Source organism: Mus pahari, chromosome 18, assembly GCF_900095145.1.
Source record: "Mus pahari chromosome 18, PAHARI_EIJ_v1.1, whole genome shotgun sequence".
Lineage (NCBI taxonomy): Eukaryota > Metazoa > Chordata > Mammalia > Rodentia > Muridae > Mus > Mus pahari.
In genome coordinates this window covers 13726615-13741614 of record NC_034607.1, presented here as the reverse complement: position 1 = coordinate 13741614, position 15000 = coordinate 13726615, and the positions used below count along the sequence as shown (strand labels likewise).

The 15000-nt window shown below is 48.6% G+C and overlaps 1 protein-coding gene across 1 annotated transcript in view; it reads left to right on the top strand.

The window, feature by feature from the left end:
- The first annotated feature begins 2146 nt into the window (after positions 1 to 2146).
- The window catches only part of Rsph9 (radial spoke head 9 homolog), a 14884-nt gene continuing 2030 nt past the window's right edge, over positions 2147 to 15000 (top strand). The window contains exons 1-4 of the mRNA XM_021218302.2: positions 2147 to 2419; positions 4612 to 4777; positions 9284 to 9413; positions 11039 to 11185. Coding sequence (XP_021073961.1) covers positions 2193 to 2419; positions 4612 to 4777; positions 9284 to 9413; positions 11039 to 11185 — 670 coding nt within the window. The 5' untranslated portion in view covers positions 2147 to 2192. The remainder of the gene's footprint in view (positions 2420 to 4611; positions 4778 to 9283; positions 9414 to 11038; positions 11186 to 15000) is intronic.

Here is a 15000-nt window from a genome sequence, read left to right as displayed (position 1 = left end):
CACTTCAGTCCATCCCTCTGCACTGCCCACAATGGAGGCTATTTCTATAGCTCATTGGGATACCAGGCTGGCCTCTTGTACATCTGCCCCCGTGCTTCCTGTACCTATACACTGGTATGTATAGGTACATACATACCTATACATACCAGGTATGTATGTAAGTCCAAACAAGGCTGGGTGGGGCAGTACATGCTTTTAATCCTAGCACTTGGGAGCCAGCGAGTGACTGATCTCTGTAAGTTCAAGGCCAGCTTAATCAACAGAGTAAGTTCAGGACAGCCAAGGCTACATAGAGACCCTGCCTCGGAAAAGGCACTTATGTACATTATTTAATGCTGACTTATATGTATATGTTACTACCCCATTATAAAGGTGAGGTTTGGCAAGGCTAGTTTGCTTAAGTTAGAGGTCCTTGTGGGTCACAACCCCATTGGGGGGTGAAACAACCCTTTCACAGGGGTCACCTAAGACTTGTAAAACACATTTACATTATGATTCATAATTAACAAAGTTATAGTTATGAGATAGCAATGAAATAATGTTATGGTTGTGGGGGGTCACCATAACATGAGGAACCATATTAAAGGGCCGCAGCACCAGGAAAGTTAAAAACCATTGGCCTAAGTGGCAAAGCATGAATTGAAACCTGCTCACCTGCCTGCAGAAACTGCTCTCCTGTGTTCTAACGTCAGTGTGGTTTTTCTCGAAAAGAGCCAGGATTTGCTCTGTCCCTAATGGATGTGCTACTGAGCTTTGAGAAGGCCTTCTTTACATTCTGGTTACTGATGTGAACTCATTCCTGATAGGTAAATCCAGTACAGGAGAACATAAGATGTTTGGGCTGTATTCTGTGTGACCTCCCCTGAAGTGTATCCTGTCTGCCAGACGGTTGGTTGTTTTGGTGTCTGATATTGCTTTACAGAAGAATGAAGCCATATTGTCAAAGCAGGGCGTGATGGTGGAGGGCAGGACCTGATGTGTGAACGGGGGCCATAAGTTACTTTGAAATGACCAGCCAGGTCAGCTCTCTAATGCCCATTTAAAAAGCCTCCATGAACAATGGCCAGGCAATCAAAACAAAGTAATTATCTGAGTGAATTAGACACTTATTTCTCTCTGGGCTTGGCTTGGAGGCCCAGGGCATGTTGACTTCATGTGTCTTCCACAAAGGAATCCAGAAATAAGATCAGTCACGGGCTTGGTGGCGCACGCCTTTAGTCCCAGCACTTGGGAGGCAGAGGCAGGTGGATTTCTGAGTTTAAGGCCAGCCTGGTCCTCAGAGTGAGTTCCAGGACAGCCAGGGCTATACAGAGAAACCCTGTCTCGAAAAAAAAAAAAAAGATCAGTCGCTGTCAAGGCCTGAAACAAGCCTTCAGAGGACCCCGTTGATTTTGACTTTGGAGACTCCAGAACAGAAATGGATGTGCAGTAGCAGTGGTAGGCTAGCCTGGGGAATGCAGAGCTGATCCTCTATTGCTACTATTTGAGTCTGAACAGCTGTGGAGCCCAAAGTTATGTAGCTGACACTCGTGTAGTCTGTAAGTGGCTTTTTCTTTTTCTTTTGAGACTATGTAGCTTTGGCTAGCTGTGACCTTGGTATGTAGACCAGGTTGGCCCTGAACTCAAGATTTCTTCCTCCTGAGGGCTGGTATGGGCCACCACCACTGGAAAAATGTCACCCTTTACATTCTTTTCCAAGGATTTCCCCTATTCGTCAGACTAGTCCTGGGAGTAAACAAAGAGTTCTCACGTGAAAACTGGAGGGGTCAGATTTGATTGAGCCTACTTGGTGAAACCTGGCTTCGGGAGGGCTTAGGTGTCAGAAACTACTTTTAGAGCCAAGGTATCAGATTCTTCATAAAATTCTCAGGCCAAGAAGTGATATTCCCAGGTTGAAATAATACAACTAGTGGCCTTGTGGCTTTGTATTGGGTTTCTTCCCAAGTCCGTATGGGCAAAAATGGAGTACGTAATGTGGGGTGCACCTATGGGGAAGCTGCGCTGGGATAAAAGAATACATGAGTCTACACTGCACTGTGAAAGTCCCGGGCTCCCGGAAAGGGCGGGTTTGGCGAGATGGGCGGTCCAGTGGGTGGGATTTTGTTTCCTGCTAGCTTAAGGGGTGGGGCTCAGGGTTTCCATGGAGACGGCGTCTACCCGCCAGACTAGCTTGGAGGAAAACGGCTGGCCTGATGGACGCGGACAGCCTCTTGTTGTCTCTGGAGTTGGCGTCTGGCAGTGGGCAGGGACTCAGTCCTGACCGTCGGGCCTCACTACTCACGTCCCTTATGCTGGTGAAGCGCGATTACCGCTTCGCGAGGGTCCTTTTCTGGGGCCGCATCCTTGGCCTTGTGGCGGATTACTACATCGCACAGGGCTTGAGTGAGGACCAGCTCGCACCACGCAAGACGCTCTACAGGTGAGGGGACTCTGGCAGATAAGGCTGCAGGAGGACCCCGAAGGGTGTTGGGTGCAACTCCAACTGGGGAAGGTGGGTGCGCCCAGGACCTAAGCAGGAAGCACCTGTGGGTGAGGCTTGAGGAGGGAAACGAGGAGCTTGAGGACTGGGATGTCACGGAACTGGGAGGGTCCTGTGGATCCTGACAGGGTGGGGAAGTAGCCTGGGCAGGGTCCGAGGAGGCAGCCTTGTCAGCCTTGTCAGTAGGTGCATGGGAAACTGGTCTACATGGATTCGTTAGAGACAGAAGGCTAAATAAACTGAGCGGGCACAGAGTGAGAAGTCCCGGAGATGGCGACCTGGTGTAGAATTCAGGTTCTAGCTGTGGACTGGATTTGGCTTGGAGAAGTCAGACGCTCTGAGATTTGTACCTAAGCTGTTTAGAAACGTCTCTCTTGGGAGTGTGGGCTCTGCAGAGGGAGGTGCTCTTTCTTGGAAGTGCAAGACTTGTAAAATGGGGAAAGAGCTGGGGGCAATTCTGCAGGGTGAGCCTCCCAACCCCTTTTGGGATTTCCTGGGATGATAGGGGAGCCTAGCAGACTATTAAAACATCCAAGCAGGAGGTATTCGGGAACTTCATTTATCTACCCATGCTTCAAACCAGTATTAAAGGAGGATCAGAGGTTCAAGGTCAGTCGCAAATACACAGGGGGTTTGAAGCCAGTCTGGGAATTTGGGGGCTGGAGACATGGCTTAGTCCTTAAGAGCACTGGTACTCTCCTGAACAACTGAGATTCAGTCCTAGCACCTACACGGAGTTCAGAACTATCTAAACTCCAATCCTAGGGGACTTCTTAGGACACTGTACACGTGAGGTGCGTGTACATACATATAGGCAAAATATTCATACACATAAAAAAAATTTAAAGACCCTGTCTCAAAAAAAAAAAAAAAAAAAAAAAAANNAAAAAAAAAAAAAAAAAAAAAAAAAGCTAGAACTGAGGTAAATCTAAAGCGATGCCAAGAGTCCCCGGCTTTTGGAGAAGAGCTAAGACCAATCAGAGAGCAGCTGCTCCGGGTTCTGAAAGGTGGGCACTTCCCCACAGCTCCAAGCTGGAGACACCCTCCTGCGCTCCAACAGAGGCAGCAACCATCGATTGGGAGAAGTCAAGAGTTTGAGCTTTGACCGTAGGCCACCAGGGAACACCTGTGGGGTTATAAGCAAGACAAGCCGGCTCATACCTGAGTGGGCAGATGGTCTGGAAGTATGGTGGGATGGGCACTTAGAGGTCTTTGTAGTGTCCAGAGGCTAGGGTCTGGAAGGGAAACTGGCTGAGGGAATGGAGGTGGTGGGGGAGATTTAGGAGAGAGACTGACAGGCTAGACAGAGGTGGCAGAGAGTTCGAGGCTGGTCCAGCCAAAGGGTCAGCTAAGTGTTGTCACCACTTACTACTGAGAGTCAGGGCAGCAGGATCCGGTTCAGGCCTGTAATCCTAGCACTTGAGACGCTGAGACAGAAGGATTTCAAGGTCAGCCTTGGCTACAGTGGGAGACCCTATATCAAATAACAAAACCACTCACAGGCAAAGAGACAAACCAGACCTAACAACAGGCAGAGTAACTGCATAATCAGGCATATAAAGTACAAATTGGGAATCCGCATTTGAGCTCAAGATAAGGAGACTTGTTTGTGGAAGCATTTGTTGAGCCTCTCTCTCTCTTCCATCCTGGGCAGAGCTTAAGCATAGGCCCTCAAAACCCAATCCCATAGCGATGCACTTCCTCCAACACGTCCTAATGGTAGGACTTTCCACGGGTCAAGCATACGCAAGCCACTACAGGTGTTCTGCCTGCACGTATGCCTGTACGCCATGTGTGGACCTGGTGTTTACAGGGGCCAGAAGAGGGCATCAGATCCTCTGGAACTGAAGCTACAGACAGCTGTGAGCCACCATTTGGGTGCTAGGGAACCAAACCTAGGTCTGCTGGGAGAGCAGCAAGTGCTTTTAGCTGCTATTTCTCCAGCTCCCAAGATAGAATAGTTGAAGGAGAGTGGAAAATATACCAAACACACTGTGTATCAAGTGTTCGGGTGGGCTGTCCCATGGACACCTTGAAGGGTCCTGGAGTGAAGGTGTTTTCTTGTAAAGAGGGTGGAGGGAACAGGGCACAAGGGGGACTGGCGTCTAGCATGTTTGTCTTGTTGTTGGCAGCCTGAACTGCACAGAGTGGAGCCTCTTGCCCCCTGCCACAGAGGAGATGGCCATCCAGGTATCTGTGGTGAGTGGCCGTTTCATGGGCGATCCTTCACACGAGTATGAACACACAGAGCTGCAGAAGGTCAATGATGGAGAGAAGGTCTTTGATGAAGAAGTAGTGGTAAGTGTGGGACTGTGTGTGTGTGTGTGTGTGTGTGTGTGTAAGTGCAGGGCTCTAGCCGGGCGTGGTGGCACGCGCCTTTAATCCCAGCACTCGGGAGGCAGAGGCAGGCGGATTTCTGAGTTCAAGGCCAGCCTGGTCTACAGAGTGAGTTCCAGGACAGTCAGGGCTACACAGAGAAGCCCTGTCTCGAAAAACCAAACAAAACAAAACAAAAAAAAAAAGTGCAGGGCTCTATGTGTGTAAGTGCAGGGCTGTGTGTGTGTAAGTGTGGGACTGTGTGTATGTTTGTGTGTGCGCATGTGCATCTGTGTGTGTGTGTGTGTGTGTATGTAAGTTCAGGACTCTGTGTGTGTACATGCAGGGCTGTGTGTGTGCATGTGTGTGTGTGCATGTGTGTGTGTGTGTGTGTGTAAGTACAGGGCTGTGGGGTGGGGGTAAGTGCAGAGGTGGGGTGTGTGTTGTCGGAGTAGAGTCTGAACAAATGTCAGTCGCGGCTGAGGGTCAATGGGACAATGTGTGAGGATGGCAGACAAAACCCTAGCGTCCCCCCCAGCCCCACAAGCCAAACCCGAATCAACACAAGAACAGCGAGTGTTCCAGGGCTGGAGAGATGCTCGGTGGCTGAGGACACTGGCTGCTCTTTCAGAGGATCTGGGTTCCATTCCCAGCACCCACATGGAAGCTTACAGCTGTCTGTGATTCTAGTTCCAAGGGATCCAGTGTCGTCCTCTGACCTCTGTGGCCACTAGGCATGAAAGCAGTACACAGACAAACGTGCAAGCCAAACACTCATACACATAAAAACTGCATGGTCCTAGCCCGGAAGAAACAAGAGCAAATCCCACTACGATGATCCAGTGTCACGGCCATCACCATTGCCCAGGTGTGCACTGAGTCCCCGGGGAGCCTAGGGACTTTGCCACTGCACCTGTAGCAGTCCTGACAGTGCTGCATTACCGACCATTCAGGTGGTGAAGAGGACACTGGAGCTAGTGGCTAAGGCCACCTGAGGGACTGGCCAGGAGAGCAGATGGGCAGCTCTTGTAAAACCTGACTTCCCCAGAGAAGGGTTTGTGCCATATCCTGTAGAATGGGAGTGTGGATACATGTGGGTACTGTTATTGTTATCATCATCATCGTTATTGTTATTATTTTTTTTTTTTTGAGACAAGGTTTCTCAGTGTAGCCCTGGCTGTCCTGGAACTTACTCTGTAGACCAGGTTGGCCTCAAACTCAGAAATCCACCTGCTTCTGCCTCCCAAGTGCTGGGATTAAAGGCAAGAGTTACCACCGCCTGGCTTTTATTATTAATTGTTGTTGTTCTTCCTCTTATTATTATTTAACAGTACTGGAGATCAAAACTAGGTCTTCTGCCATTGAAATACATTTATTTAATTTTTCTGTGGGGTTGGGCTCTCCTGTGGAGGTCAGAGGGCAACTTGTGGGAGTCAGTTCCTCCTTCTCATATAAGTTCTAAAGCTTGGCCTCAGGCCATTAGTCTTGGTGGCAAGTACCATGTCCCACAGAGCCATCTGGCCAGCTCTTTTGAACTAATCTTAATTTTACTAGATAATACACCACATGGTTCCTGAGTCATAGGCACTAAAAGAAATGTAATAAAATTTCCTTTCTTCCTCTTTTCTAGGGGATATTATGTAATCCTTTTTCTTTCTTTCTTTCTTTTTTTGTTTTTTCAAGACAGGGTTTCTCTGTGTAGCCCTGGCTGTCCTGGAACTCACTCTGTAGACCAGGTTGGCCTCGAACTCAGAAATCCGCCTGCCTCTGCATCCTGAGGGCTGGAATTAAAGGCGTGTGCCACCATGCCCGGCTATGTAACTGTTTAGCATGTGTGCCTGCCTGGTCCAGATTCTTCTCCTGCATCAGCAGCCCTGGCTTGGCTCAGGAGCTTAAAGGGCACAGTCACAGGCCTGGCATCAGCAGCCTGCATTTTCCCACCATCCTTGACAATCCGACTCCATTTTGAAGACTGGAATGATATTTCTAGACGCCAGTGCCAAGTAACCCCCTGGCATCTATGTGTGTTTCCTTTTAAACAAAAATTTAAAACGGCAGTGTAGGGCTGTATTGTTGGCTGAGTTGCTCTTGCAGAGGACCTGGCTCAATCTAAGCACCCCCATGGTGGCTCACAACTGGTTGTAGCCCTAGTTCCAGAGGATCTGATATGACACTCTGACTTCTATGGGCACCAGGCATACGCATGGTCCACAAACATACATGCAGGCAAAACACACTTACGTACAAAGTAATAAAACAAAGTATATTAAAAAATATAAACTGGCAGTGTGGTATGTCCACAATTGCCCCTTTTATGAAAACTTATCTTCCAGAGACCTTTCCATATCAGCACCCCAACCAGCCATCCGGCTTTTTGTGCCAGTGTGTAAATGTACTGTGTTTAAACAGTATCTGATTCACGGAACGTAGTTTCCAGGTTTCAGCTCTGACAAGCATGTCATGCCAAGTGGCCTTGGACGGACGTCATTTCCAACGTGTGCATAACTTTATCTAAAGGGCCGGTTCCTAGAAATGCCACTGGGGTCAACAAGTAAGGAGCCCATGTTCTGAAGCTAAACCAAAGGAGAATTCATAGCACCAGCCTTGCATGTGAACATGGGTGATGCTAACAGTCTGTGTCTAGGTTGTCTCAGGGACAGCCACATCTTCTACCTGATCAAATGCGATTTCCCAAGCCTCTGGTTTCCTTCCTCTATAGTAAGGGTGGCTTGTGCCGAGTCACTGAGGAAGCATTCATGGCCTGTGGACTGGTGTGTGTGTGTGTGTGTGTGTGTGTGTGTGTGTGTGTGTGTGTGTGTGTGTTCTGAATGTTAGTTTCTGCCTCCCCTTGCCAGTCATGTGTTAGGTGGCTTTGTCCACAGACTTGCCCCTGTCCACAGACTTGCTATCAAGCTCAGCTTGCTCTCTTGCCCTCTCTGCTGCCCCTGGTTGGGATCTACAATGGAATATCATCCACTTACGGTTTGCTAACCTTACGGAGAGATGCTTGGTGATGTCAAACCTAAACAGTGATCCCGATTTTATGTTAAATATATGCATAAAAAGAATAGAAGAAGCATATCAATATGTTAATGACTGGGGTTAGGATAATTAGTTTTAATCCCCTTTGATATATTTGTCTACATTATCCAAATAATGTACAGTGAACCTGATTATTTTCATATACATATGTATAATAGATTTTATTATTTTTAGTGTGTCTGTGTGTTTGGGCAAGTATGTGTCACAGTATAAGTTTAGACGTCAGAGGGTAACTTTAGAGAGTCCAGCCGGGCGTGGTGGCACACGCCTTTAATCCCAGCACTCTGGAGGCAGAGGCAGGCAGATTTCTGAGTTTGAGGCCAGCCTGGTCTACAAAGTGAGTTGCAGGACAGCCAGGGCTACACAGAGAAACCTTGTCTCGAAGAAAAAAAAAGCAAAACTTACTTATCTTTATGTGCATGAGTGTTTTGCCTTAATGTCTGCATCCCGTGTGCAGGCTTCCTGCGTGCACGCGGCGTGATCCCTGGGCCTGGAGTTACAGGCGCTTGTGAGCTGTGGATGCTAGGGGTCAGACCCAGGGCAGCCCGTAACGCTGCCAGTGCGCTCAGCCTCTGCGCCATGTCTCCAGCCCCCTTCCACTTGTTTTCCTTAAGGCAAGGTCTCTGTTGTCCCTGTTGCTGTGTTATTTACTCTAGACTAGCCGTCCCTTGAACTGGGCACTTCTGTCTTTGCCTTCCGTTTCACCGTAGGAATACTGGGATTACAGATGTGTGTCCCTGTATCAAGGTATCCAGCTTTTTTATATTTGTTCCAGGTTCAGATAATTAGGCTTGCAAGAAGCTGGCCAATAATTTGCTGTGCAGCTAAGGATGACGTCAAACTTGACCTGGTTAATGGGGTCCGGAGGGTTGGACCCCATGCCTTGTAGGAGTTAAGCAAGCATTCTTCCCACGGAACCCCTGCTTTCCTAACTTGTTTTCTTAGAGACAGGATTTTATGTCGAGCATTGCGTACACTAGGTAAGAATTACACCGACCGCTTTCATTATTGTTTTCTTTTTCTTTCCTTTTTTTTTTTTTTGGTTTTTCGAGACAGGGTTTCTCTATGTAGTCCTGGCTGTTCTGGAACTCACTCTGTAGACCAGGCTGGCCTCAAACTGAGAAATCTGCCTGCCTCTGCCTCCCAAGTGCTATGTGGGATTAAAGGTGTGCGCCACCATTGCCCAGCTTGTTGTTTTCTTGCTCCATATTTTCAAAGGCAGAATAAAACGCCTTAAAGTATGATGACTTAATGGCAGATCTCTGGAAGGGAACGTAGCAAACTCATCATGGTGGGGAGAGACAGACAGACAGACAAATGCATACTCAGCACAACCCAGGTCCCAGGCCCCTCAGGTGGGGAAAGACCTGGCCATGCAGTTTCATGTTGCACTTCAGGTGAGCAGGTACTGTATCCTGGCAGGATGCTCTTCTTCTGTCTCCTCAGGTCCAAATCAAGGAAGAGACACGCTTGGTGTCCATCATTGACCAGATTGACAAGGCTGTAGCTATCATCCCTCGAGGTGCGCTCTTCAAGACCCCTTTTGGAGTCACCCACGTCAATCGGACCTTTGAAGGTGAGCTCCCTGTGGATCCTATCAGCAGGAGATACGAAGGCTCGGTTGGATATGTCTGGGGAAGCAGGGGCATCTGCCCTCCTTGGAGAAGAGTGAGTGGGTCTGGAGAGGAGGGGCTTCTGGTGGCTGGTGGTGGCTGGTGGCCTGACAGAAAGTAGCAGAATGAAGGGGAGGGTACAGTCTACCTCAGCAGGAGCTTGAAACAGCTATATGCACATCACAGTTAAGAGCAGAGAGAAATGAGCGTGCATGCACACGCGCGCGTGTGCGCGCGCGCGCGCGCGCACACACACACACACACACACACACACACACACACACACACGCTTGCTTACTTTATGCTCAGGAGCTTCTTTACTCTTACACAGCTCAGGTCTCCCTGCCTGGGGAATGGTACTGCCCACAGTGGGCTGGGTCTTTCCACATCAATCAACAATGAATATAATTCCCCACAGACATGCCTATTGGCTAACTTGCTCTAGATCAGTGGTTCTCAACCTCCCTCATGCTGCAACCCTTTAATATAGTTTCACATGTTGTGGTGACCCTAAACTATAAAATTATTTTTGCTGCTTCTTATCTGTGATTTTGCTACTGCTACTGTTGTGAATCATAATATAAATATCTGATATGCAAGATATCTGATATGTGACCCCTGTGAAAGGGTCACTAGATTCCAATGGGTCTTGACCTATAGGTTGAGAACCACTGCTCTCTGTACTTTTTTAAATATTTACTTGCCTGGCAGTGGTGGCACATGCCTTTAATCCCAGCGCTTGGGAGGCAGAGGCAGGCAGATTTCTGAGTTCGAGGCCAGCCTGGTCTACAGAGTGAGTTCCAGGTCAGCCAGGGCTATACAGAGAAACCCTGTCTGGAAAAAAGCAACAAACAAACAAAAAATTTACTTATTTTATGTATACAACTATATATAGTTGTCTTCAGACACACTAGAAGAGGGCATCAGATCCCATTTCAGATGGCTGTGAGCCACCGTGTGGTTGCTGGGAATTGAACTCAGCAGTCAGTGCTCTTAATCGCTGAGTCACCTCTCCAGCCCCCTGTACTTCTTTGTTAAGACCTGTCCTGTACTCTAAAGGCAGAGGCATTAACAATTATTATTATTATTTTAGGAATAGAGACGAAAACATGTATTTTCTTTCTTAGTGAATTTATACTTTGGCTTAGGGAATAAATACACAGAAACAGAAAATAAGAGGACCTCTTTGTGAGTTCAAACTAGCCAGAGCTACATAGTGAGACTGTCTCAAAAATATAAAAAAAAATAATGAAAAACAAGCAAGCAAGCAAACAAACAAATAGACAAACACTCTTTTCCCCGGGTGAGTCACGGTTGTGCCAGTTGACATTCAGCGATGCAGCCGAAAGGCTTAGCAGGGGCGGAAGTGTGCATCCATGCTGACCTGAGGTTTCCTGAATCAGGGTTACCTGATCTTGCCATGGCCCCTTGCTCCTCACAGGGGTCAGGGCCAAGCGTGGGGGAAGGGAATGTGCTCCATTGTGTGGCTTGGTTCATGTGTCTGGTGGACAGAACCACAGCCATGCAGGGAGGAAGGAGCCCGGACTGTGGGGTAACTGTTCTCTGTCCACCTTCTCTGTCTTCCCAGGCCTGCCCCTGTCTGAGGTCAGGAAGCTTAGCTCGTACTTCCACTTCAGGGAGGCTATTGATCTCAAGAACAAGACCTTGCTTGAGAAGTCGGACTTGGAGCCCTCGCTGGATTTCCTGGACTCCCTGGAGTATGACATCCCCAGAGGTAACAGGCAAGCCATTACCTTCAGGGTGTAGGGCTGGCCTTCAGATCAAAGCAGTAGATGAACCATCCACCTTCCTTCTCTAAGGCAGGGGCTGAGAACCTGGGCCTGCATTGGCGGCTCACTGGTGACCTCTTGAACTCTTGAGGGTGGGCTTAGCCAGAGTCTGGTCTTAAGTGGGGAGCAGGGAAGTAGGGTGACTCAGTGTCTCTTGAGATTTTAGCAGGTGTTGTTGTTGTCATTTTTAATGCACTTCTGAGCTTTTTTTTTTCCAACCAGGTTTTTTTTTTTTTTTTTTGGTTTTTCAAGATAGGGTTTCTCTGTGTAGTCCTGGCTGTCCTGGAACTCNCTCTGTAGACCAGGCTGGCCTCGAACTCAGAAATCCGCCTGCCTCTGCCTCCCGAGTGCTGGGATTAAAGGCATGCGTCACCACACTCGGCCTTCCAACCAGTTTTTAATGTGTTTTGGTTTTTTTGTTTTTGTTTGTTTTGTTTTTTTTCAGACAGGGTTTCTCTGTGTAGCCTTGGCTGTCCTAGAACTCACTCTGTAGACCAGATTAGCTTCAAACTCAGACATCCACCTGCCTCTGCCCCCCCCAAGTGCTGGGATTAAAGGCATGCGCCACCACTGCCTGGCAAGTCAAAATTTTTTGATGGGTTTATGTGTGTGTGCATGTCATAACGCATGTGGAGGTCAGAGACAACTTGTGGAGTAGTCAGTTTTCTCCATCATCCTGTGGGCTCCAGGGATCTACCAATCTAACTTATATGGTCAGGTTGGGCTGTAAGCACTTAATCGATCAGCCATCTTGCTCCCCAGGTATTTTAAGTTAAAAATCTTCTTTTTATTTTCTTTAATGGGTAAAACTATATTTATTATGAACACTATATTTAAAAAATACACACACACTTTATAAAATAGTTCAGTCGCTAATGAATGCGTTGCTCAGGTAGCTTTTTTCCCTCAAGAAGCACACTTGTCTGCTATTGCATTTTCCTGGAGTGTAATAGAAAGCCAACTGTGGTGCGGCAGACCTGTAATCCCAGGACTCAGACGCCTGGACTTCAGTGCACGACCCTATCTCAAATATATCTGCATGTATATGTCTAAATCCATATATAGCCGCATCCGTATATATTCATCATAAACTACAGTTACCATGTTTTACATTAGACCTTTTAGATTTATTTCTCCTTTCTATCATCATTCTATTTCCTGTGTCCTTTGATGACATACTCTATATTTCCTGACATCCAACCCACTTTGGTACCAGCCCTCCTCCTCCTCCTCCTCCTCTTCTTTGAGACAAGATGTCATTATGTAGCAGGAGGATCAGTTTAATGTCATCCTTGGCTACAGAGTAAATTCTAGGTCATCTGAGCTACGTTATCATTATTATTAAATTTGAGACAGGGTTTCTCTGTGTAGCCCTGGCTGTCCTAGAACTCACTCTGTAGACCAGGCTGGCCTCGAATTTGCAGAGATCCACCTGCCTATGTTTTTCAAGTGCTGGGATTAAAGATACATGCCATCCACTCAGCCAAAACCTGGAATGACTATATATCTATATCTATTATCTATCTATCTATCTATCTATCTATCTATCTATCTATCTATCTATCTATCTATCTATCTATCTCTTTCTTTCCAGGCTCCTGGCAAGCTTTGGTGGGAAGAGCTGAGGAGGCTTAGAGAAAGGCCTGTGATCAGTAGGCAGTGTTCACAGGTGGACAGAGAAGGGGCAAGCAAACCTGCAGGTCCCTGTCTTAGGGTCACTCACAGTGCCAGGGACGGTCGGTGGTCCTGAGCAGCTGGTTCCACCACATGGAGGCACCTGAGCCAAGTCACCTTGAGTGTGGGCTTACAGTGGTAGGGAGGTGGCTTCTGGGACCAGCTGGCAACAGAAGGAGAGTGACTAGGCCGGGATGGCTCTCCCTTATCAGACACACTCTGCTTTCCTTCCAGACTCTCGTCTAGTGAGAGAGCTCAATGAGCCGCTGGGTGGCTTTCCTGCCTAGCAGATTCAATGGTGATGACCTGTGCAGAGTTGGGACTAGAACCCTTGGAGGAGCCTCCTGGGATACCATGCCTGGGTAGAGGGGTGGAGTCTGCAGATCTTTAGCTCTTCCTACCTAGGGAGGGACATTGCTTTCTGAGTCTGAAGCAGTCATTCAAGATGGCTCAGGTCACCTCTGAGCAGATGTGGTTGCAGTGGGCCTTGTCCTGGGGTCTCTGTTCCCTGTGCCCACAGAGATAAGCCCGGAGCTCACAGCTTCTCTCTGAGTGGAAGAGAACAGCGAGGGATATTGCCTGAGGCCAATACCTTGGCAGTGAGCTGCCGTGGAATGTCCTGGGATGGAAAGTTTTGTAGGGATGGATCCCTGGCAAGACCCTCCTCCTGCTGAGTGCTAAGACTTCCCTGACTGTGGGCTTGCACCGGAAGACAGGTGGAGCAGTGCGCAGGGCAGCCAGCTTCCTCACCGAGACTCTGCCATTCAATACTCTGTAACCTTTCGCTCGGTCAGCAGAGCATGGAGCAGCTGCTGCGTGCCAAGCTCTTTTGGTGCCCTTGGAATGAGAAAGCCAACGCCCTTGTGTCAGGAAGGTTTGAGCGCAACCAGGAGAAGCTGAAAAACAGAAGATGTTGAAGAGTAGGGTGGGGTGGGGGTGCATCCAGAGGAGTAGGCAGCAGAGGCAGCAGGTGGCCGGGGTCCCAAAAGAATACTCAGTGCAGTACCCAGTTTGGGCAGCAGAGGGCAGCAAGAGTCCTGCTGCCAAGAAATTGACTTTTAAAAGCTGCTGGTGGTGAGGCCAGGGAGCCTGAAGAGAACGGGCAGGGTGCTATCAGCTTTATTGGGGGGGGGGGGTGCAGATGGCTCCTACGTCTTTTAGAAGCGATCAGGGCCCTGCCCCTACCCCATTGCTTACGTATATTGGAGGCTGACACCAGGGGTGTCCTTTTCCTCTGTTCCACTCTGGGAGGGTTGACTTGTGGTAAAGGGAATGGTGGCTTTCAGGAACTTGCAGTCATTTTTTTTTTTAATTCATTTTATGTGTATGAGTATTTTGTTTGCATGTATATCTGTACTACTACACGTATGCCTGGTACCATGGAGGCCACCATGGCGCTGGTGTTTGATGGTTATTAGCCATTACGTAGGTGCTGGGAATCAAATCTGAGTCCTCTAAAAGAACGGCCAGTGCTCCTAGCTGTTGAACCATCTACCTAGGCCTTCCTGGCCATTAATTAGTGCGATGACATTTGAGACGTAGGCTACCTGCTGCCCCCCTCGACAGCTTGACCTGAGCCTGGCCCTTACTCTCCCTGGCATTAGCCTTGCGAGGCAGGAGAATGAAGTCCATCCCAGCCTAGGCCCCCACTCTGGGGAGGTGGGGGAGACCCTGGCATTGGGAAACCCAGGAGGACCTCCTACCAACTGCATAGGGTCAGCGGCTGAGCTCCAGGGTGGATCTCTCCGGTCTCAGCACAGGTATTGTGGAGAGGAAGCCAGGTCTGAGGAGACCTGGGGCTGTGAACTGATCCACCGGATTATTTCTTCAAAGGGCTACCACAGTGTCTGGGCCTAGTTTTCCCATATTTCCAGTTGAGATGGAGGTGAAGGTGACAGGTACACACTGTGTGCCTGCTGACACTGACACACACACACACACACACACACACACAGAGGAGAGCATGGTGTGTGTGTGTGTGTGTGTATGTGTGTGTGTGTGTCCCAGATGATGAGCTGACTGAACCAGGGAGGTTGAGAGGACAAGAACATGCCGGGAATGCACGGGGAGGAGGAGAGGCTGGCCC